We start from the raw sequence: 25735 nt of genomic DNA on the forward strand, positions 1-25735 counted from the left end.
TCATCACTATCAATGAGCAAATCACACTGCATTGCCATTTCATTATTATTCTAACATACTGTCAATGTTAGGCCTGATCACCTGACAAACTCCACTAACTCTAATATGAAAACCTAGATCTGAACCAAACCTGGACAAGCCTACATCTGAATCTGACTGCAAGGATCATTCTTATTTTGTATAATTTCTGTAAGATTAATGGTCAGATCATAAGAGTCTGTACCAGGTACCTTAATGGGACCAAGATGTTTACCTTCCCATGAACCAGGTACCTTAATGGAACCAATATGTTTACCTTCCCATGGACCAGGTACCTTAATGGGACCAACATGTTTACCTTCTCATGGATCAGATACCTTAATGGGACCAACATGTTTACCTTCCCATGAACCAGGTACCTTAATGGGACCAATATGTTTACCTTCCCATGGACCAGGTACCTTAATGGGACCAAGATGTTTACCTTCCCATGGACCAGGTACCTTAATGGGACCAAGATGTTTGCATTCCCATGGATCAGATACCTTAATGGGACCCAAGATGTTTACCTTCCCATGGACCTGGTACCTTAATGGGACCCAAGGTGTTTACCTTCCCATGGACTAAGTACCTTAATGGGACCAAGATGTTTACCTTCCCATGGACCAGGTACCTTAATGGGACCAAGATGTCTGCATTCCCATGAATCAGATACCTTAATGGGACCAAGATGTTTACCTTCCCATGGACCAGGTACCTTAATGGGACCAATATGTTTACCTTCCCATGGACCAGGTACCTTAATGGGACCAAGCTGTTTACCTTCCCATGGACCAGGTACCTTAATGGGACCAAGATTTTACCTTCCCATGGACCAGATACCTTAATGGGACCAATATATTTGCATTCCCATGGATCAGATACCTTAATGGGACCAAGATTTTACCTTCCCATGGACCAGGTACCTGAATGGGACCAATATGTTTACCTTCCCATGGACCAGGTACCTTAATGGGACCAAGATGTTTATCTTCGCATGGACCAGGTACTTTAATGGGACCAAGATGTTTGCATTCCCATGGATCAGATACCTTAATGGGACCCAAGATGTTTACCTTCCCATGGACCAGGTACCTTAATGGGACCCAAGATGTTTACCTTCCCATGGACCAGGTACCTTAATGGGACCAAGATGTTTACCTTCCCACTGGAATTGCAAAGTAGAATATCATCAGCATTCTGGTTCTCTGTTCTTTGGCAAAGAGATCTGCTATTATTGTAGGGGCTATAGTTGAATAGCTGGCCTCTCCCACGCCAACAAGTCCTCTTAATATCAGGAAAATAAAGAAATACTGAAAAATATAAAAAATCTCATCTCATAATGATCAGTAATAAGACAAAAATTAAGAGTATTTAAAATTATTATACTAACGTGGATGAGGATGATTAACAATTGATGAGAGTTTGTAAATAATGACCTAATGAAGATTTTTATCATCCCCTGGGGTGTGACTATTTACTCATTCGGAGACCATGGTTTCAGTTTGTCAAGTGGTCAGATTTGAGCCCAGTCCATCACAGTGGATACTTTTTATGTATAATTTGTTCAATATCAGATATTTATAAATTCAGTATCTTCCTTCCAATTTTCAATTTTTAAAGAGAAAATAATTTTGTTTGGCAAATTTTATGTTTCATCACCAATAAATTGGTCAAATTAATGTTAGGACCTGAGTTCCACTACCTCTCAAATCCAACCCTTTCAGATAAAGCCGCACATGTTGTCTTTCCTGTCCATATACCATACAACAGGAAAAATATTACTCATTACCTCCCTTTACCATCACATGGGAAGGAAGCTACCCATCAACTGGATGTTTACCAGTTTAAGCAGAATGAACCATTATACCTTGATGAGGATGCTCACATTTGCAGGGAGGTGTGAGAGGATGTCATAGTAATATCAACAGAAAAATATTCTCAAAGAAATATAATTTATTACTAAATTTCAAATTAATCCTCAAATACTTTCCCCAATCACATTAACATTAGGAGAAGTGATAATAGGAAGTAATACATGAGCATTCAACCTCTACCATGGGTACTCTTTGAGAGATAACTGGAGTCCCTAAATGAAGGATGAACCACTACCCTAACATGAAGGGAACACAATCTTGTCCACATTGATTCATCTGATTCTTACAGAATGGTTCTTTCACTCCTTAGTCTGCAGTTGAATATGGACAGCAGCATTTGACTCCTAGTATACTTTGAGGAAAGGGGTGGAAAGCTAAGCTTGCATTCATTATTTAACCAGTTCCATATCCAGAAGCCTAGACAATTAATGTCCTTGAACTGGAAGGGTTTTGATTCATATGGCTTTCCACCAACCCTCTGATTTCCATTGGAAATTTTAAACAATATTATCACATGTTACTCACTGGATGAGTCTTAACTCTTTTCATGTTTCACACATAAGAAAGAGAAAGAAAAAGAAAGGAACAATAAGCTGGATTAATACATACCTCCTGTGGAACAAAGGAACCAGCAAATGTGACCACAGACCAAAAGAGAATTCCACCAGTCATAATAAATTTTCTGACATATCTATCACCAAGGTATCCAAATATAGGAGAGAACACCATATAAGAAGCAATAAATATTGTTTGTAACAATCCATCTTCATTATTTTCAATATCATAGTAGTTCTGTATGTCCTTCAAAACTCCTGAAATAAATACAAGTGTGAGAAATTTACTAGGATTCTAGGGTTTTGATTTACAGTATACAATCTATATGTGGTTTTGAAATTGTTTCAATTAAGTGTTTTATGGAACACATTGTCACACCTGTTAACAGCATTACATGTATCATATCATTGCTTTTTGCTTACAGTCAAGATTGAAACTAATAACATATATCTGGGGTTAAACTTCAACTTCAGGAATTTTCTCCACATGCTGGCTAGTGTCATGCATATACAGTGCTACACGGGCTTTTGAAGTTAAAAACTGATGAGATGTGATTGATCAAACCCCGAATTTATCAGTTACCTTGATAAATACACTAGTTTAATAACCAACTCATGCCAGTTTGGGATATTGTTTGCAATAGCTAAAAAACATCTTTCATTCAGAGTCAGTGAATTCAAGCCATCGATACTTATCAACCCAATACAGATGAAATTTATTTGTCTCTCACTTGTATCATATTTAATACTTTTTGCTGCCACATAGTCTGACTCATGTCTCTTGGGAGAAATAGTTTCATCTCACTAAGCAGCAGCATCATGTTTTATCCCTCTACTTATACGCGAATTATCTTTCTCTGAATTTTCCTTATGACCAACTTAGCAAAACAATTGAGTAAATTCACTTTATCCAAAATAGTAAAGATCGCCTCATTTCACAACTACTTCTAATAATGTGATCAAAATGACATTTGTTACTTCAGTGCAAACAACAACCACTCCTTAATTAATCATTCGATCACTGATGTTGATCCTATATAAAATCAATCAAAAAATTAAAGATTCATTACTTTCATTTGTAAAGTTCATAAAGGAAATGGATACTTATATTAGTAAAGTGCTTTCAATAAAATTTGCATTGGTTAGATTATCTGGGTTGAGTAAGCCAATAATTTGGCTGTTTAGCCCAATATGCAGTCAAGCAGTAATAGAACTTGCATACATGTGATAGTTATCAATGGCCACTTTTTGTGAACGTGTAAATTCAGAGCAGTTAGAGTCAAGCATTCATGATGCATAGAGGCCACGAATTGCCAAATAATGGTAGATAAAGTGATTAAATTATGACAATTATTGCTTGCCCAACTTGTCACAAAACAGGATATAAGCACTTGTCCCAGACTAGCATTTTGGAAAACCTTACTAGTCAAAAATTAATAGTCTGGGTCATCAGGCTAATGGATTAATCTTAAAGTTTCAGATTCCTTTATATGCTTCAGTTTATTTCATATTTCTAACATTAATCTAAAAATTACATTGTTTTGTAAAATCCATATATTTATTTCTTAAGAACATTACTTCAGGGTAGACCTGAGACTCCCACATCAAATACATAATAATTACTATGATTTATTCAATATCTGAAATTCCTGCAATCAATGTGTGATGTGTGAGTGATTTGGATTTTTAATGTAGCTTTTACAATTTTTCAGTCATATCGCTATCATGTCTGCAGTGTGACAGTTTATAGTGATGTCTAGCACTCGGGCATCATGCCATAGACATGCATGTGGCAGGATATCCCACCCTGTCACATTATCCTGACATCAAGCCGACCAGGCCTAACACTAACCTCTTAATGCTGAGCGCCAAGCGAGGCAGCTGTTAGTAACATTTTTGTAAGTCTTTGGTATGACTCGGCCAGGGATTGAACCCACAACCTTCCGCGTCTGAGGCAGACACTCTAACCACTAGGCCACTGGAGCGGTTTCTTGCAATCAATGGTTATCGAGATATTTAGTTAACATATTTAGCTATCATGTTCACATCATTAAATAGTCTCTCTAGGCCATCTACAACGTTACTATTTTCCATGACTTAGGTCCATGTGACATCACTGGAGGAACCCGATAATGTGAATAACCATGTAAGCCTGTACTCACTACTGCTGAATATTTGTAAATTCATATTTTTATTTTCACAATACATGCGTTTTGTTTTAAAAATACTTGAGAAATTTTCAGAGACAGTGCTATTTTTACAAAACTGCATGATCAAGTTATCTTAGAAAAAAGTTTCTCTTCATAAGCATGTCTAGATAAAGTTTGGTTTTCTTCACATATCTCTGAAGCAGATGCATGGATAATAAAGTCCCATTGTTGGCAAAATATTGTTAGCTACATGCAAACTGCAATTTTACAAGATATTTAACAAAAACTGACAAGGATATTTATAAAAAGTAACAAAGACACACACACACACACTAACACACAATTTTAAATCTTGTGGAACCCCATACCATGGACTAAAATGAAGTCAGATATCAATCTTGTAATCATGAAAATATGCCAAATTTGTATTAATTTTGACATAAAATTTAATTCAGTTTTTTTGTCCTATTTGTGGACATGACACATGTTCACGTGACAATTTGGCTTGAACCATCATGTACGCACAAAATTGTGAATTTGTATTATACCTGCTATGGTAAATCTATCCATATAATTGAGCAGATTGATGAAGAAAAGGACAGCAATAATCAAATATCCTTTCCTTCTCCCAATCTCTTCCTCCTGGTTGCCCGTCCTCATAACAACCGGTGGTATCGTGTCTTCATCGCTGTTATCGTCTGCACTTCGTATGATGGGCGACTCATCTGAAAAATCAACTGGCATGATTTCCAGCTGAACGGTATCGTCAAAGGGTGGGAAATTCTGGCTCATTTGTCTATAAAACCAATACCATTGTGCCTATCCTTATTTATATATATAATAAATATAAGTTACATCTACTACTTCCGAGGTATCGAACAAACTAACAGAACACTCCGTTTTGTTATATTTCTGTTGGCATAAGAGTGATAATCATTTTAAAGATTTTATATATGCCAATATTTCTGTAAGCTTCTAAAAGATAAAGATGCAGAAATAACCAAGAAAGACAACTCTCTCTCACTCTATCAGTCTCTCTGATGCTTTTCGCCGCCTAGTCCTATAATGTAAAACGCCTTCCTATAAAATGTGAAACTAAAAAAAAAAAATACAGTGTAAGACGCCTTCCCTTGGGAAACTACAAAAATAATATTTAAATCTAAAATGGTGTGAAAATACCAGTTTTACCATCATTCTAAATAAACAGGCGCGTACATGCCAATCATAATGGTCATATATAATTCATTATTTATCAACAACGATTAATTTAAATTTTTCTGGTGCCCTAAGCAGGTGCGTAGTGTACTTAGTAGGTATTCTGACTCTTTATGCTATACTCCTTTACCTACGACACAAATAGAAATTTTCGAATAAATGCCGAGTGAATTTCGTCGGTAAAAACTCCCGTATTGTCACTCAACCGATGAAACACTTCAAACAGTGTTGTTTTTTTCCTGCTAATTCTGTGTAACAAAACAAACCAAAAATGTACGTTCGTACAGTATGCTTAAATCGGAACAACATAATGGTTTGTAATTCAAGATAACAAAACATGGCAATCTACTAAACAACAACAAAGAGCAATTAGTGGGGTTTGATCCTGGATCGTGAGAATTCTACATGTTTACACTGGGGTTATCCAAATGTTTTTCTTGAAAAAATTAAATATTTATTGAAGGACTAACCTCCAGCTGTTTACACCTGTATTAATTATTATATTCAATATGGAAGATATATATCATGCCCTGTGCGAATATGTATGTGTATACGTTATGTTTACATGAATTTACGTCATTCAAAATATTTGAGACTCGTCTCTAATGCATTGACCGGTCACCATTTAGATAGCTTTTCTGTTGCGGACACACGCCGGACGTGCGAATAGTCTTTCCAAACATATGTCAACACTGCGAATAGACTCTTCTGACCTTTTTCTGCACCATACCAAAACATGTCTAAAATCATTTAACCGAATTATTTGTGTCAAAAGAAAATGACGATAAGGCACCATTTTATTATATCTTTGCACCAAATTATATTTATAATATCAAATTTTGTATTTTATTGTATAGGACAGTGGAAATATGAATTTGAATTAGACTGGTCATCAATAAAAGTTTGATATGTCTATCTTTAATGGTATTTGAGGAGTTCAGTTATATTACTACTGTACTTATGTGCCGAAGGACGGTATCAAAATCTCACCGCTCTGTTTTAAACACAGGATATTCACGCATTATGTAGCCGATGCATTGTTATAATCACGAGCGGCATCACTTTTAAAATTACACAAGGGTCCAGAAAGAAAGGTGGGAGTAATATCTTGTACATATATCCCATGCACTCTACCACTTCTCTCACCCCCTCCGCGATATCTCTCTCTCTCTCTCTCTCTCTCCACCTCCACACACATTACACACCGATGTACATAAATATACCTACGACCAATAAAGTATATCCCATGCAAATAACATTAATAACATCAGCTCTCATAAAATCGTACCTGTTACGTTTTTCATTCCTGATATTGAAAATAAATGTTTATGCTGTTCGTTCTAGTTGTTGAGCAATTCTTTACTTTCCATGCGAACACTTCACTTCCAATGAACGGTGAGCAGGTTTAACGTTCAACCTTTAAATAAATTATATACAATTTCTATCTGCCCGCTAAATTTAGTTGTGCATGTACTTATATCACTCACTGATCAGATCGTGCGTAAGTGAGATCAACATTTAAATGATATAAGTTACTCTTAGGGACATAGTATTGTTAGGGGAGGGAGGGGGCTGTGATATTTTTTCCGGCCCTCAAATAGATTGAAACAAATATTCATGCCCTGATTTATTAAACAAATCCGACTCTATATCCATCATATTAGCAGAATAAAATATAGTATCTTCAAAGAAATTATCCTGACGAGAATGAACATAGTCCACGATTCCATCTCACCCCAAAAATATTAAATGGTCAAACCATTATTCATTATTTAACACGGGTAACTTGCTTTTCGACGAGGAACACGTAGTGAATAACCTTGGTGTCCACTGCAACCCGTGATATGCTAATTACTTTGGAGTGATCGCCAATAGAAATCCCGACCTGGTTTGGAAATAGAACCTGGTACTCTTCTTGTCGAAGTACGTCATCAAAAGGTGTATTTTAATCAGATTGGCCATTACATTGGTATAGAAGGAGTAGCTGTCACCTGCAATACCAATGGAACTTTTCATGACGAACAAATTGTTCCAACTTTAAAAAACCAAAAGCGTTACTAGTCAATTACTAGCATCAATAAAACATCCTCACATTAAAGCTTGTCTATTGGGGTACAATTTACACGGTATTTTGTACAGTTCAGAGGAATGTAAATAAAGTAATAATAATAATAATAAAACTGAGGACTTTGTATAGCGCCTAATCGTTAGAAGCTCTACGCGCTTTACTACATTAGACAACATATATAAGATAAAAAAAAACATATAATGATATGATTACAAACACAAACACCATGAAATTAGACGACATAAAAAAACATGCTGAGAATATTTAAGTTAGGAAACATTATTAGGTTTTTAAGTTTGTTCTTGCATTCGAAATAAGTAAGTTTTGAGAGCACTCTTGAATGTGACCACTGTATCTTTGTGTTTAAGTCCAGTGGGCAATTCATTCCACGTTGCTGGGCCCTGGTATGCAAAAGAACGCTGTCCATATGACTTTGTTTTCTTAGTGGGAATAATGAGTACAAATTTGTCAGAAGAGGAGCGTAAGTATCTTGCTGGTGTATACACATGGGTGAGGTCGGATAGGTATGTTGGACTAGAGTCCGACAGTGAAACGTAGCACAGAGAACAAATTTAGTGGCATCAACTGAAAGATATTTGCGAATGAAGCTGATGCGTCTCAGCTCAAGATAATGCAGCCTTGCATATGTTCATGACATGTTGGTGCAATGTGAGAGTACTATCCAGAGTAACACCTAGGTTTCGTACTGATTGTGTGAATTTAATGTTGGTATTGCTGATATTTATTGTTTGAAGTAAAGGATGTGAATGAGAAAGTCTTTCTGTTGTAATTATAATGGACTTAGTTTTATCATCATTCATCTGCAGCTTGTTACATGTCATCCATGATTTCACATCAGAAATGCACCTCTCTACACCTTGGATGGTAGCATCAACTTCAGTTGGGTGGCTAGATTTGTATAGTTGGGTGTCATCAGTGCACAACTGGGGAGACACTAGATCATGATCTATGTCACTTGAGAGCGTCTGAGTGTATAGAATGAAGAGAACAGGTCCAAGAACAGACCCCTGTGGAACACCACAGCATAGATCAACTGGGCTGGAGTGTATTCCATTTACAGACACAATTTGTATCCGGTTGACCAAGTAGGACTTGAACCACAGTAAGGCTGTATCATGAATGTCAAATACATGCTGGAGACGGTGAAGTAATATATCATGGTCGATTGTGTCAAATGCTGCAGACATATCAAGGAGGGCGAGTACTGTAATATTTCCGCTATCCAAAGCAGAGAGAATGTCATTAACTACTTTTAGAAGAGTCGTTTTAGTACTGTGTCAAGGGCGATATGCAGATTGTATATTGCTAAAAAGACTTTGAATTCAGATGAGATACAAGATATAACAACCTTTTCTAAGATTTTTTATATGAATGGGAGATTAGAAACTGGGCGGTAGTTCTTTAAATCGTTATAGTCCAGTGTTTGTTTCTTCAGCAGAGGCTTTACAATGGCAGTTTTGAAAAATGATGTGAATTCCCCAATCTGTATTAAATCCTCTAACTGATGATTTACCTGATTGCTAATCATTGTGGTCAATAAAGAGACGTATACTTGTATGTATACGGTCTAAAACACATTGCAGTGAGGAATGTAATCAAAGCATGTGCCAGTTATATACTTTTAAAGTAATGGTGTCATAATATTACAGCATATTCATACAAGGTACACAACATACTATTGTTTGAGAAACTGACCTAAACGTGTATCGCAAAGGTACATGAAATGTAGATAACGGTGGTCCACGTTTCAAGGCGATGATCGACATCAAAGTGGACAACGACATGCCCTTTGGTCATTTATCTGTATCCCGCGCTCGTACCAAAGGTTAGTTCTATAAATTACAGTAGAATTACTATAATATGTATCCTCTGTGGTCCACAAACTTCTTTGGTCAGTGTGGACTAAGGTGATGTTGGGCCAACCTGAGCTTCACTACAACTCACTGTAACGGAACAGTCGAGCAAGTCACATGAAAGTACCCAAAACGTTGTGTACTGACCATATGCCCAATGTAAAAGGAGTTGATCGATCGTGAAATGTAGGTATTGATGACCTACTTTTAATATGAACGTTTACGTTTTCTTGGATCCACATACCAAACTACAGTACTCTGTAGGCGAGAGAGAGAGAGAGAGAGAGAATTCACTATAAATAATACAAAACTAAAGCAGGTTATGACACAAAGACTGGGCAGATGCACATTTCGGTGAGCTTATGAAGTTAATACTAAATGCCGTAACATTCAGTATTACGTCTAAGGAAAAGATTATTTTAAAATAATACAAACAAATTTGTTTTTGTCCAGAGAAATAAACCCAGATCTTGCAATGAATTTTTTTAAAAAATCAATTTTTTTTTAAATACAAATTTAGACCCAACAGAGCAAATTATAAAACCAACCATTGATTGCATACTTTTCATTATAACTTTTACAAAATCTCAGCAAAAACAGTATTTAAAAATATGAAATGAAAAGTCTGAAAAATATTTAGTAATACACAGGACTGGAATTAAAGTGTTCGTAATATGTATATAACCAAAGTCTTGAACACGAACTTTTTACCTGCTGTCTGTATATAACAAACTTTAATTCAATTTTAACCTCATTCTTTTTCCAGTAATATGGAAACATCAGTAAAATGTAGTCAAGTAAAATTAATTAAATATGGTTAATTGCATGCTTTTGAACACGACGAAAGGAAATTGAAACGCGGTACATTCACTGTCTTAAATATGACCTTTACCCTAAAACGTTTCCAATAAATTGCACAAATACAAGCCAAATAACATATAGCAGTAATATTCAGTCACAGTATTCCTTCATACAAGCAATAAACAAAAGCATGAAAATACAATTTAACCTTATGTCTGCACAGATTAAACTTTAAACGCAAACTTTAACATAAAACATCTCCCCCATAAATGAAAATATAAAGTAGAATTGGTAACCAAAAGTATTGCGTAATTCAAGGAACATGCTATTTAACACAACTAGGTGAACTTTAATTTCATATTTCCTCATATAAGCCAATAATAATAATAAATTATAGAATAGGCTCATAAAAGAAACCTATTGGATTTGTAAGTAAGATATGTTGTATCTTAATGGCCTTAATGCCAATGCACTATAAAAATTGTATACTTTCTTTTACATACATACATACATACATACATGCATGCATGCATGCATGCATGCATGCATACATACATACATACTTGTTATGACGATACACATCATTTATGACGTTACGTAATGACGTAATTGTTATTTTAAAATAAAAGACGTAATCCTTTTCTTTGAAAACATTTCGTGCCTGAAGAAACATAAATGCGAAACTAGTTGCACATAATGTTCGGCGTTTGTGTTGTTTTTAAAAAAAAATCCCAATTCTCATTTAAGCCAGAAACAAAACATTAAGCACAAAATTAACATGCTTTCTAAACGTTCAACACACACGTCAACGTCAAACGTCTCTCCACGAGATTGTAATTTGCCGTTTATGGTACAAATGACATACGTAACGATTTTCCATATATTCTTTAAACAAATATAATTTTTTTCCGTTCAGACATTGTTATAGCTTGGCTACAATCAATTCGTAACAAAAGTAATGTGTTCCTTTTTGCGAAATAATTAAGATATGACAACATTTAGTCTTAAATTTGTTCTTTCTTTCAGTGTTATTGTGTCTGAATTAAAAAGTCAATTGGTTCCAGGTAGCCAGGTCCTGGATTGCAAAACAATGATGTCCGTAGGACATGGTTTGGATACTGGAAATGATGAGAATACTAGTTTTGGAAGGAGAGCTTAAGAATACAGAAGGAGGAGTGTATGTAAGTGGGATCAGTTAGGTACTTTGGACTGGAAACAGTAAACGAACTTTGCCATAGAGAAAAAAACTTTGTGCTTGATTCGGGAGCGAACAGGTAGCCAGTTGATGGTGTAGAGCAGGTAATTACTGTACTTGGCTTACTCTAAGGTTGATTCTAGCAACTGTATTTTTAAGTTTTTGAAGTATATGTAGTAGATACTGAGACGAGCCGGATAGAGAATAATTACAATAATCAAGTCTAGAAATTACCAAGGAACACGTAAGTATTTTAGTGACATCACATAAAAGAAAATTGAGAATTGGAGCTGATGAGAGCCCGGTCGAGAGCGGCACCTATATTTCGTACTGATTGTATGGATTTAATGCTGGTGGTACTGATATTTATCTGTTGAGTTAAATGATGGGAATGAAAATGTCTTGATGTGGTTATCAGAATAATTATAATTTAAAGAATAGTTCTCGCCCTTGAGAAAGCAATATGGTATTAGCATTGATCTACAGATTGTTACATGTCATCAAGGGATTAACATCGGACATTTACCTCTTTACGCTTTGGATGGAAGCATCAACCTCATTTGAGTGACTAAACTTGTACATATGGGCATCATCAGCGTACGGTTGTCGAGACACCGAATGACGATCTATGACTCTTGAGAGGGTCTACGTACAGAAAGAAGAGAACTGATCCACAAACAGAACCCCGCGGAACACCATAACATTGATGAACTGGTCTGGAATGTTTTCCATTTACGGAGATAAGTTGTATCCGGTCGACTAAGCATGACCTGAATCATGGTAAGGCTATATATATAAGTACATGCTAAAGACAGTGGATTAATATATCAAAGTCTATTGTGTCAAACGCTGCGGGCGAGTAAGGGAGGGTGAGGACTCTGTGTGTGTGTGTGTGTTGGATTTTTAACGTAGCTTTAAAAAATGTTCAGTTATATTGCTACGTGTATGTAGTGTGACAGCTTATAGTGATGTCCCAAACAGTCACCAGGCTGACCAGTCCTAACACTAACCTCTTAATGCTGAGCGCCAACCGAGCAAGCTGCTAGTACCATTTTTATAAGTCTTTGGTATGACTCGACCGGGGTTCGAATCCGCAACCTTCCGAATCAGAGGCGGACGCTATAACCACTAGGCTACCGAAGCGGTCAAGGGTGACGACAGTAATCTTTCCACTGCAGAAGGCTGAGAGAAGACCATTAACTACTTTCAGAAAGGCAATTTCAGTACCGTGGCGATAAAGATATGCAGACTTTAAATTGCTTACTTAAAACAATATTTAAATTCATGAGCAAGTTTTGACAAGGCAACTATTCCTAAGATGTTTGACAAGAATGTGAGGTTATGTTATGATACGGTTTGTATCATAACCTTCTTCTCATCTCTTGATATGAAAAGGGATTACCCATGAGTTAAGAAATGTCTTTGTCCATGGTGAGAGAGAGAGATCGAGAGAGGAATTCAGGCTCTCTAACAAGGGTGTCACCAATAACCGTGGAGATACGACTACATCTTGGGGAATAATGTACGGAATCGCTGTAAGGAAAAGACAGAGCTGTTCTCACTCGAGGAACTAACCAACTCTTCGTAAGCCTGCTTCGCTATTTATACAGTTTTTGCGTTCGCTCAGTCCAGTGAGCACATACCCCTTGAACTTTTCCATGGCGATCGTGTGAACCATCTGCGTAACGCATCCATTATTGATATAATAATTTGTCTGTTCAGCAGCTTCCCCCCAAATCTAAATTGATGACATTTAGATACGAGCGAAGTGTATTTTGTGCTGACAATTGTTGACATTTAGTTTCGAGCGAAATATATGGGTTTCTGCACCTGCTCGTAAAACGCGATCTTTATAAAAAAGCATGCAGTTATATTACACAAATATATAAAATTTAACTCAATATATTTTAGTGGAAAATTACTTTCAATATAAATACTTAATACTTTTACTTAAAAGTTCTGTCCTAAAAATTAGAACATGCCAATAATGTTTTTTTTTTATATAAATTTATTACGGCTAAGCGCTGGTTTCTTCAACAGATGGTTTACAACGGAAGTTTTGAAAAATTGTGAGAATTCCCCGGATTAGAGAGAAGTATTATTAATATTAGTTAATGAAGGCAACATTTAATCTAAACACTTGAACAGCCGTGATGTTGGAATCGGATCGAGATCTCATGATTTTGGGTCGTTCTTCATCGGGATCGAACGTAAGAAACACGTACAGTCAGGCTTAAATACTGGTAAAGGTTGCCATTGAAATTCTATATCATAACTGTTTGAGGCTAAATTGCGTTACTTTTTTGTTATCAATAATTTTCTAACGCATTACTTTTTATTTACCAGAAAGTCTTTTTTAACGAGCAACATGTTTACAAGAAACACTTCTGAAGCGTACCTTCTTTAGTTTTTAAATTAACACTCTTCTAACGCGTTACTCTTGTCACGCATGATACAAACCTCCACACAATGAATTGCAAAGTTTATTTGATAAATTTATATTTCTACTCTCCTTGGAAGACGCAACTCATCGACACTTTATTAAATACAAAGTCTATTCTCTAACTTTTCATCTATAACAACAATAATAATAATAATAATAATAATAATAATAATAATGATAATAATAATAATAATAATAATAATAATAATATTATTATTATTATTATTATTATTATTATTATTATTATTATTATAAGAAAAACAAGAAACTAAAAATCACTGAGTTATTTATCTACAAGTTCACGTGTATCCATAATTTAGCTATGCTTTACTTGTAATGAATGTATTGCCATGTACTTCAGAGTTTACGAAAGTTTCAAAATATGCACTAACTCGGATAACTTTATTCAAATATGAGTTCCCACCTCTCCAGTAATGTTGGTGCAGAATGTTGTTAGACAGGTATTACTATCCGAGACCATCAAGAACTTTAGACTATTTCCATTCAGATTTTGTTTGTATAAAATTTTAAAGAGAGTTCACTTAGTTTTAGTACAAATTATACATGTTGGTTATGAAGGTATTGCGCGCATGCACAAAAAATAGGTGAGGGGAATAGTTATGTGTATCGGCATCGAACTTGGTAGGAAGAGTGTGAAAGTATCAGCAACCAGTTGTCTACCCGTAATCATTACATTTAGATATCAACAGTAGATACTGGATGAACTAACAGATTTCCAGAAAACAGTGCTTTTGAAACTTTACAAGTTGTTTGACACTAACATCAGTTTTCGACCTCAGGTAATAGCACTCACTTTATAATTAATTAGCTTATCTTATTTGTCGTGAAACCATATCTTTTGTGAAACTATAGCTGGTACATGCTATGCTCTACAGTTTGCGTAACGGAAAACGGCATGCGAACAATGCCATGCTGTACTCGACTGACTAAATTACTGAAAACGGCATGCGGGCAATGCCATGCTGCATTCTTCTAACTGGATAACTGAAAACTATGGAGGGGAATTACCGCCATAATTATATGCATGTATTGTCCAATCTTATACTCCTTCTTGAGAAGTACAGTCTGTTGTTACATTGTCTGAAAATGGCAAGGACAAAGCAAGGACGCTAGAGACTTTAGAGAAGTTTTGTTGTGAGAAAAGTATTTGTACTAACATCTATAATACATTTGTATTTAATCATATATTCCAATTCTGTATTTTGCGTGCGATTATCCCAGCTGGGACTAGCAGGCAGTCTACAAGATTGAGAAATATCACCTGTAATTAGTCTTTAACTGACTAAATACACACCTACCCCCAAGGGGTAAACAATCCTTTTTTGCTAAAGTAGTATATAAAGGGGTTACTTGTGGAATATTAGTGGGGTGTCCGCCTAAAATTACATACAGGTATCTAAATAAGTGACCTTAGAATTAGTGTAAACAAAACAGTGGTGTGGAACCTGCAATACTGAGTTGTATTCAAGAGCCTATTTCACAACAATGGACACAGACACAGACACGATGGCTGCAAGATCGGTGCCGTGCGGCACTAAGCTTAGCAACTACTTCCATACACGAGTCGTAGGATCAAGATTATATGCTGACCACCCAGAAGGATGCCAAACCTTAGATTTTGACGGAGCAACATTGATGCCAAGGCAGGGGGAGGTCCTAATGGCCTTAAATACTCTCGGAATAGACATTGGAAAAATCGATGCTCTCCAAAACGGAGGATTAAACAAGCTGGTGTTGTATCCTAAACAGAGTGCACCCCTTATTGAGACAGATACGGTGCAGGTCAAGGGAATAACGGTATCTGTAACCAAAACACCGCCATTCATAAGAGACATTGAGCCAAAGACTACAGAGATTCATAAAATGGGATTGCCTTGTGAAGTTAGAAATGAGGTACTTATCTCTTAAAAAAGAAAAGAAGTTTCATGCCAAGATTATAATACACACGTGGGCGACAGTGTAGGGTTTCGGCCCAATCAAGTCAGGAATAAGGCTAATGTACACGAGCAGAGAAGATGCTAAGGAAGTCCCCATTTTCTTTTACGTGATGGGATTCCGCTTGAAAAGCTGGTATAAAGGCTCGGAGAATGATAGGGCCTGCCCCATGTGCTTGCAAGCTGGCCACGGGCCAAGAGATTGCCCACAGACAGGAGCAACAGACGAGGCAACAAAAACAACTTATGCCAGCAAAGCAGCTCCAAAGAGGATGGAAACACAACAACAACAACAACAAAAAGAGACCCATGAACAACAAATCCTAAATCTAATAAAGAATATTAGAGAAGGAAAACAATCAGAAGAAAAAGAAACAGAAGAAACTCAAGCACTCCCGGAGATAGATATCACAAGAATAACCGATGAACAGAAAACCCCTGAATGGGAGCAAATTTTAAGCCCCAATAAATCATGGAAGATAACCACGCCAGCGAGGGAAAGACAAATATCGCTAAGAAACAGATTTGAAGTCTTACATGAAGAATCAGTAGAAGAAGTTGGAAGCAAGGGAAGTGACGACACGGGGTTTACACCGTTGACTTCGACCCCACTCCCGAGAAGGAATAGGAAAAAGAGGAAAGCAGACTCGCAATCGTCGCACGAAAAGAGTACAACTACTAAAAGCAAAAATGAGACGGAAGAAATAAAGAAAAATAAAAAAGAAAAAGATGAAATAGAGGGAAGTGAAATAGAAAAAGAAATAGAAACAGACATGGAAAGTGAAACAGGAGGACAAGAGAGGATGATGATGAGGAAGATGAGACGGAGACAAGAACGGATGAAAATACGGAAGATACAAGTGATACTAGAGAAACGGAAACAACAATCGAAACAAGCAGTACTATGCAGGAAACAAACTACACACAACTTTCGGGGGGGGGGGGAGAACCAGTGCCCCCATCCATTTGACAAAAGTATTTTTATAATATAAAACAAAATAAATATAAAACAAAAAATAGAATAGGAATAACCATATAGTGCGACGACCTGGGGAGAGATAGAAATGGAAGGAACGAACTTTCAGATTCTATCTATTAATGTTAATGGGATAAACAAGGATAAAATTCTTAAATTTCCCAAAAATATAATGTATGACATACTATTTTTACAAGAAACACACAATGGTTTTAATGATGAAATAAAGGGTTTATGTGAAAACCATTTGGATGGAATAATTGTAACAAACAACTATGAAGGAAATGATGTTAAAGGTGTGTGTGGGGGGGAATTGCCACTCTAATTAAAAATAAAAGAGGTATCAAATGGGAAAGAATTGATGAAGGAAAATTCTTTAAAGGGAGATTATTACATATAATTATAGAAAAAACACATTTTATCAATATGTACATGCCGGCAAATAGAGAGTATAAAAAATTGTTCTTAGAAAAACTCACAAAATATTTGGAAAAGTTTACGATGCAGGATGTGATTTTAGGGGGAGACTACAACTGGATAGGCGAAAACATTGATATGGAGGGGGAACTGACAAGTAACGACTTAAGAATTAAACAAGAAATGGAAAATTTCATATCTCAACATAAATTTGTAGACATTTACAGAAGATTGAATATCCTTTGGAAGGAATATACTTATTTTTATAAATCTAATAAGGGGAGTCGTTTGGACAAATTTCTTTGTCCTAATTATGATAACAAAAAAATATAGGGAAGCAGGAATAACAGACCTAAAAATATCAGACCATAAACTAATTTATATGAAAATGGTTTTCAAAAATTTAAAAAAATGGGGATCAGGAAAATGGATGATAAACAATGCACTCTTAAAAGACGAAAATTTTACCAATCACATAAAAAAGGAAATTGAGGATTTTAAAGAGAAAGGAAACATGGACATTATCAAAGAGTGGGAAGTTTTAAACAAGGTTTTAAGGAAATAGCAATTAAACGCTCTCAAATTAGAAGCACAAAACTAAAAATGGAAAAAGCAGCTATAAATTTCCAACTCCAAGAGGAAAACACAACAGACTTTGAAACAAAACTAAAAAAGAGATTAGAGGGAATAATTGAAGAAGAAACGAGGAGGAAAGAAATTCGGGCAGGAAAATTTTCAAATATATATAAAAAAGCTGAGGGTTTATACAAAAGGGAGGAGCTAAGAAGGGGGGGGGGGAGAAAGTATTAGATAGTTTAAAAACACAAGATAACAAAGTAATTACAGATAAAACAGAAATTTTGAATTACATAAAAGATTTTTATTCAACATTATACAAAACACAACATATTTCCGATGAAAATATTGATGAATACTTGTGTAACATCTCATGCGAGATGATATCATCAGAACGTAAGGACTTATGTGATGTTTTCATCTCCCAAGAAGAAATAATAGAAAGCATCCGAACATCCAATAAAGGAAAAGCACCAGGTGGAGATGGACTCTCTGCAGACTTCTATACGAAATTCTGTGGGGAGTTGTCGCCAATACTTGAATGGTTATATAATAATATATTACTAAGAAATAATGATATGTCAGAAAGTATGAGGGAGGGTGTAATTATTTTAATATACAAAGGGAAAGGGGAAAGAGAAGAACTTAAAAACTGGAGGCCCATCTCCCTCCTGAATATGGATTACAAAATACTAAGTAAAATTTTAGCTAATAGAATGAAAAAAGAAATGGACAAAATAATTAACATAAACCAAACATGCGGGCCAAAAAACAGAGACATACAAAATAATATACTCAGTATAAGATCTATAATAGATTATGTACAAATAAGTGAAAAAAGAGCTACCATGGTACTCTTGATCAAGAAAAAGCTTTTGACAGATTAGAACATAATTATATACAAAAGGTTTTAAAAAAATGTGGCTTCGGAGAGAATTTCCGAAAATGGACTAAAATACTGTACAACAACATAACCTGAACAGTACAGGTCAACGGAGCGATGACAGATAAATTCGAAATACAAAGAGCAGTGAGGCAGGGATTCCCACTATCTATGTTATTATACGTAATAGCCATTGAAATGCTAGCCATCAGCATAAAACTGAATAAAGAAATAGTTGGTATAAAAGTTCCGAATATAAAAGAAGAAGTAAAAATGCTGTAGCATGCAGACGATTGTACAAACTTTATAGAAGATCCTAATTCCTTTAAACGCAACAAAGGAATTTGAAAAATTTGGAAAAGCTTCAGGATCGCAGATAAATCAGGAAAAAACAGAATTTCTGGAAATAGGAAACTGGCGAGGTAACCATTCAGGTTTACCAACACAATTATTGAAAAAAAAAACGGTTAAAGAACTAGGTGTGTACTTTGGCCTAAACGAAGAGAAAGAAAACTGCAAAAAATGGAAAAGGAAATAAGGAAAAATATTGATATCTGGGCACCAACGCCTTTGTGCATAATGGAACGAGCCCAAGTGGCAAAAACGTATATGTACTCTAATATAAATTTCATCTTAAAGTCGATAGACATAAGTAACCAAGCATTAAACATTATAGATAAGCAAATTATAAATTATATTTGGGAATCTAAAATGCATTATATCAATAAAGAAACCCTGTATAGAGCTAAGGAAAGGGGGGGGGGGATAGGGATACCAAGCCCGATATTACTAAAAATTACGAATATTCTTAATAGATTTAAAAAAAATAAATGAAGACCCCAAAATACCATGGGAAGGATTATACATATATTAGTTTGGGTTTACCTTAAAAAATAGGAGTGAAATATATAGAAATAACAACCTAACCAAATTGCTTGAAAGCCCAAGGAAGTTTAGGAGTATAAAAGATTTACGTTTTAAATATGGGAAAACAAAGGATTATGGGAAATTGAAGAAAAATTGACATATGGGTGGGTAAGGGAAGAAATAACAAGCAAAATACCATGCAAAATAGAAAAAGAAAGAATGTATGTAAATTGGAAAAAAGCATGGGGACACTCGTCCAAACTAGGCTCCCTAAAAATACAAAGCCTCTGCTTCAAATACATGCATAATGCATGCTTGACGGGAGAGGCAGCAGCGAGACGGCATATGGTCAGAGCACCGCCAATGTGTCCGCTGTGTAAAAAATGTCCTTACACAAAAATACATACAATAATACAGAAATAAAGAAAAACGATACATTCAGACCTCAAAATATTCTATACCTTGACGGAAATTTTAATAAAAATACAACACACAAAATAACTGAATACATAATTACAACCATGAAAATGTGTGGACAAGTTATAGTCATAGACAAAAAGAAACAGAGCCTATCATGAGGAAAGTACGGATAATGACGTCATGGGGCTATGTCACATGGCGCTACGCGAAGTGAACAGGCCCATAGAAGAGTCGGGAAAAGAACCCCATGATATGGCTAAAATAAAAAATGTAAAATTACAAAATAGAAGTACGAAAAGCGCTCAGAGAAATGACGAAAAACAAAAGAAAAGAACAAAGAATACAAAAACAAGAGGAGGAGGAAAAAAGAATGGGAATCGAAACCTGGTTTAGCAAAGATGAATACATTAAAAAATATGAATACATAAAATCCTAAAAAAAAAAAAAAAATTTAATCATAAATCAATAACACAATAGCAAAACATACAAAAATAGCAACCCATAACATGCCGGGCAGGAGGGCCTCTCCTAAATGGTCTGAGAAGATCAAAAAGGAGAGAGAACCCCTAAAAAAAAACAAAAAAAAACAACGTATTGTCCAATCTTCCTTGATGATCCATTGTAAATGGCTGCTTGCAAGTCCTACATTCATAATTCTATTCAAGGATTTTCTATTTTTGATTGATGCAAGCTGTAAATGGCTGCTTGTAAGTGCCTAGATCTACTTTTCTTCTGCGTCATTGTATCTTGCAATTTGCCAACTACTGAATTGATTCTGTAGTTTGTCGTATGGCAAATGCTATGTCAGTTATTACAAAATTTAACATTCCATTTATAAACTTGCTATATCACAAGTTTCACAAATTGCACCTTCCAAAATCATGACCATAATTTAGCATCTAGCACGTTGCAAGTTAGAATCAAGGAAGTTAGCATAAAATAATGCATCATTATGACAACAGATGGCACTATGACACGTCAATTTCTTACAATACGACTACTCCCCTGACCCTAGCAACAAGAGGTTATACCACTTTACGGCATGTTTGGGCGTCTTATTTAAAATATTATTCAAATTAAATTACAGCAGCTGATGTCTCAGAGTATTAACATTCGGAAGAGAGGTGGCCTGCAAGTAGCACAACAAAATGTTTTTTTTATTAAATGTATCAAATTGTATGCAATTAGATGTATTTACACAACGTTATATTTCCGCTAACCGTTCCCACCCCATTTTATTTGAACATTTTGTCTGTTTAATCTACTGCTGCCGCACGGTGGCAGAATAGGGTAGCCGCTCGTATCCTCAACTTGACCTGTCCACTAGGTAGGAGTAATATTAGTACTACTCGAGGCCATACATTCATTTCTTTATTTACGAGAGAGAGAGAGAGAGAGATGAGGATTCTGTTTATTTTCTAAACCATATGTATTTAAATTTTACTGTTAATATGCAGTTTACAGTGGCAGTTTAACTATATATATATAACAAGAAGTAAGGTAAATAGTCAAATTATACAGAATTCTTATATATGTATGGCATGGATGATTATGCAATAGCCAGCAAGTATTGTCAATAGTTGTTTGTGACAAGTATGTCCTATCTCCAATTTCATTTTAAATCTCCAATTCCAATACAACAGCAAGAGGCAAATAACTTTTTATTTTAAATCTTTAATGTGACAAAGAGCAACTGAATAATTAGAACCCAAGGGTGCTATATTTATATTGTTCAAATTATTGAAACAAATTATTAATTTTAATTGGTTTGATAATTGTAAGAATTACATAAGATAAAAGTATAATCTCCTGTAACATCTTTTGTCTGATTATTTCCACTTTTAGAGACAAAAGTTTTAAAGGATGCAAACCAGTTTTAAAGCTGGTCTTTTTTGTAGCTTTTTTAAATAAATACATTCAAATGTTGAGGTTCTGTACACTAACTATGCAAATTAAGTATTGGAAAACAAATGTACACTAAATATAACCTTTCTAATCGCAAGTAAACATTTTTATCATGATACGATCATGATTTTCCAGTTTGATTATTTCGGTTTTTGCGACAAAATATGTTCCAAAATGAAGATCAAGATAAGAATAAGAATACCTTTAAGGAATGCTTAATTTTTTTAATATCTTTTACCTGTAAACATTTTTTTAATGTGCTCTGTAATATTTTAATGATGCAGAAGGAAAGTAGATCGAAAAACTTGCAAGCAACCATTTACAGCTTGGATCAATGAAAAATAAACAAAATCATGAGTTGAATTATGAATGTAGCACTTGCAAGCAGTCATTTACAATAATGCAGAAGGAAAGTAGCACTTGCAAACTGCCTTGTCTAATTGGCATCAATCAAATACAATATACATTGATAGAATTATGAAAGTAGCACTTGCAAGCAGCCATTTACAATAATGCTTCAAGGAAGATTGGGAAATACATGCATATAATTATGGCGGTAATCTCCCTCCATAGAAAATGGCATGCGGACATTGCCATGCTGTACTTTGCTGACTAGATAACTGACAACAGCATGTTGACAATGCCATGCTGTATTCGACTGACTGGATAATTGAAAACGGCATGTGAACAATGCCATGCTGTACTCGACTGACTGGATAACTGAAAACGGCATCCGGACAATGCCATGATGTACTCGACTGATTAGATAACTGACAACGGCATGCAAACAATACTTTGTCGTAGTGGCAATGTCATGGTGTACTCTGCAGACTGGAGAATGCGGGCTGTGTCATGCTGTACCTGGCAGACTGGATAATACAGGAAATGTCATGCTGTACTCGGCAGACTGGAGAATGTGGGAAATGTCATGCTGTACTTGGCAGACTGGAGAATGAGGGCAGTGTCATGCTGTACCTGGCAGACTGGATAATACAGGAAATGTCATGCTGTACTCGGCAGACTGGAGAATGTGGGAAATGTCATGCTGTACTTGGCAGACTGGAGAATGAGGGCAATGTCATGCTGTACTCAGCAGACTAGAGAATGCGGTCAATGTTATGCCGTGCTCTGCAGACTGGATTATGGAAAATAGAGTTCGGGCATTGCTATGCTGTTGCTAGATTTTGCAGTACGCAATCATTCGTAATATATTGCATATAAATTTTAGAAAATGATGTGTGGGGATGGAGAATCCGCAATTTTCGGTATGCCCTATCCGTGATTTCAGGGGTGGATAAGAGGTGGTGAGTTAATAGTAAACACCTGCTATATTGTCCAAACATTTTGAAAAATAGTCGTGCGCACACAAGATAAAAGAAATAATGTAATTTCTGAAAGAAAGCAGGCCATTTTTGATATGCACGTGAGGACAGTAATATAGTGATGACAAAAAGTATATAAAAAAAGTGTTATGAAACATTGAATAGGGACCTTCTTTATTACTGATGTGATTCGAACAACAGGTGTAGGAGGTCCTTGCTATGCTGATGGGTTTTCTTCTTGTTGAGAAGAGTGGGCAGAAACTGTATAGTAGACACGCTATTTTAAAGAGAGTATTCAGATAAGTGTTATATTCTGTTAAAAATTCAGGAAACAATTGCGTGGAAGATGCTACATTGGCACACAATTTAGGTGGACAAAAGATCATTTGTACTGTAATTGAATTTGAGAAAGTATTTTAACACCCACTTGTAAAACTTCACATTATTTCTGATAGCAGACTGAAACTTCGGTTATGGAGTAAACAGAAGAGGACTGAGGGATACGTGATATTTTAATAAAATACTTGTGCACTCTTGTTTTGCTTGTTGTTTGGATTTTTTTCGCTTTACTGGTCAGAAAAGCTCATATGACAGCACGTTGTCTGAAATCCAACTGTCCGTTGCAAAAGTTTCTTATCACTACTTTTCCCAAACGACCTGGGGGATAGCCATGAAATTTAAGATATAAATATCCATCATAAGGTCTAGTTAATTCTAAATGAAAACCACACCGTCGTAGCCGTCATGCTGCAAATCTACTCCACCCGAATAGACGACTGTTTTCACTATGGCGTTTCCCGTAAAAGATTTCTTATGATGTCTTTTGGTTCTAAATGAAAAATGTGCTATTTGGGCGTCCTATATGGTCACCACAGCAGCCGTCTTGAAAATCTAGTCGCTATTCCTCCTGAACGGAATGCCTCAGCGTCCATTTTAACTCTTATCGTTACTTGTGCTAGAGGAAAGTCAAAATCAATATAGTTGTTGTTGTTGTTGTGGGGTTTAACACCATTTTTCAGCACATGATAGGCTATGAATGGCGGCCAGTATTAATGGTGGAGGAAGAACCCTGGAAAACCCCGGGAAGAACCACCGACCCACGAGAAGCTACTGGCAAGCTTTCCCACATACCCACAATTGGCTGAATCCGAGACTCGAACCCACGAAGACAGAGGTGAGATGGCAGCGATCCGTAATGGAGAGCGCTTTAGACCACTCGGCCACTCGGGGCCCCCATATCAATATGGTAGTTTGACCAGAAGACGTATTATGATGTCTAGGTGGTATTCAGTGAAAATGATGCTGATGGTATATTCAGCATGACCACCATGAAAGTCATCTTTATTTTTTTTAAATTCTGACTAGAAAGTCTTATTAACGCGAAGTTTTCATCAGTAGCATAACTATAATATGACTCGATGTAACAGAGTGAAATTTAAAAGATGACAACACATCACTAAGTGAATCTTGTCGCGGTCAGCCTGACACGTAACAATCAACATTGAAGTATGGGCTAATCCCACAATAAATCTCTAGCCTGCAATGATTTGATTGTTCTGCTGGGGCATGATTGATTTTTAACTGAGATAACAGTTTGGAACATAGTCGAGGCCAGGTTAATGTGGGTTAAGTAGCGGGAAAATCCTGAGACAAAATTGTGAAATTGGAAATAAGTGTCATAAAATGTGATGTTCCTTAAATAGTTATTAAGAAAGCACGGAAATATGAGATGTTACTAAAACTTAGATAGGCGTGGTTAATTTTTGGCGGTTAGATAATGTTCTTCCTGTTTGGCCAGTGGTGTGTGTTTCCCGGATGAAATTCAGTATTTTAAGAATTTACCCTCGTGAAGCGAAATTAGTCCGTCTGTGTTTCTGCGGGAAGGCAAGATGTTGACTATAGGAAAAAATAGCGAGTTACAATTCTCCTACGAATGGGTGTTGTCGGTCACGGAAATATAAGGAACAAAGATATGCGGCTGCATGAGAAAGAGCAGGTCTCGGATAGCACAAGGTTTGTCTCAGTCGCATGCAATTTATTGAGATGAGTTTTAAATTATTTGATTGAATTTGTTTTAAATTCATATATATATATATATATATATATATATATATATATATATATATATATATATATATATATATATATATATATATATATATATATATATATATATATATATATATATATATTAAAGGTGAAAATAGCTCCTTTTACGC

The 25735-nt window shown here is 35.7% G+C and overlaps 1 protein-coding gene across 3 annotated transcripts in view; it reads right to left on the reverse strand.

The window, feature by feature from the left end:
* Positions 1-25735, reverse strand: part of LOC149777583 (protein spinster homolog 1-like) — a 165918-nt gene that overhangs the window by 72172 nt on the left and 68011 nt on the right. For all 3 annotated transcript variants that reach the window (XR_016416191.1, XM_089942207.1, XM_089942208.1), the window contains exons 2-4: positions 5148-5324; positions 2505-2707; positions 1180-1331 (exon numbers count right to left, since the gene is read on the reverse strand). Coding sequence is in view for 2 of the 3 variants with exons in the window: in XM_089942207.1 (XP_089798333.1) it covers positions 1180-1331; positions 2505-2707; positions 5148-5324 (532 nt within the window). In the remaining variant the exon portion in view is untranslated. The remainder of the gene's footprint in view (positions 1-1179; positions 1332-2504; positions 2708-5147; positions 5325-25735) is intronic.

Source organism: Sinohyriopsis cumingii, chromosome 18 (assembly GCF_028554795.1).
Source record: "Sinohyriopsis cumingii isolate HCF-2022 chromosome 18, ASM2855479v2, whole genome shotgun sequence".
In the NCBI taxonomy this organism is placed as follows: Eukaryota; Metazoa; Mollusca; class Bivalvia; order Unionida; family Unionidae; genus Sinohyriopsis; species Sinohyriopsis cumingii.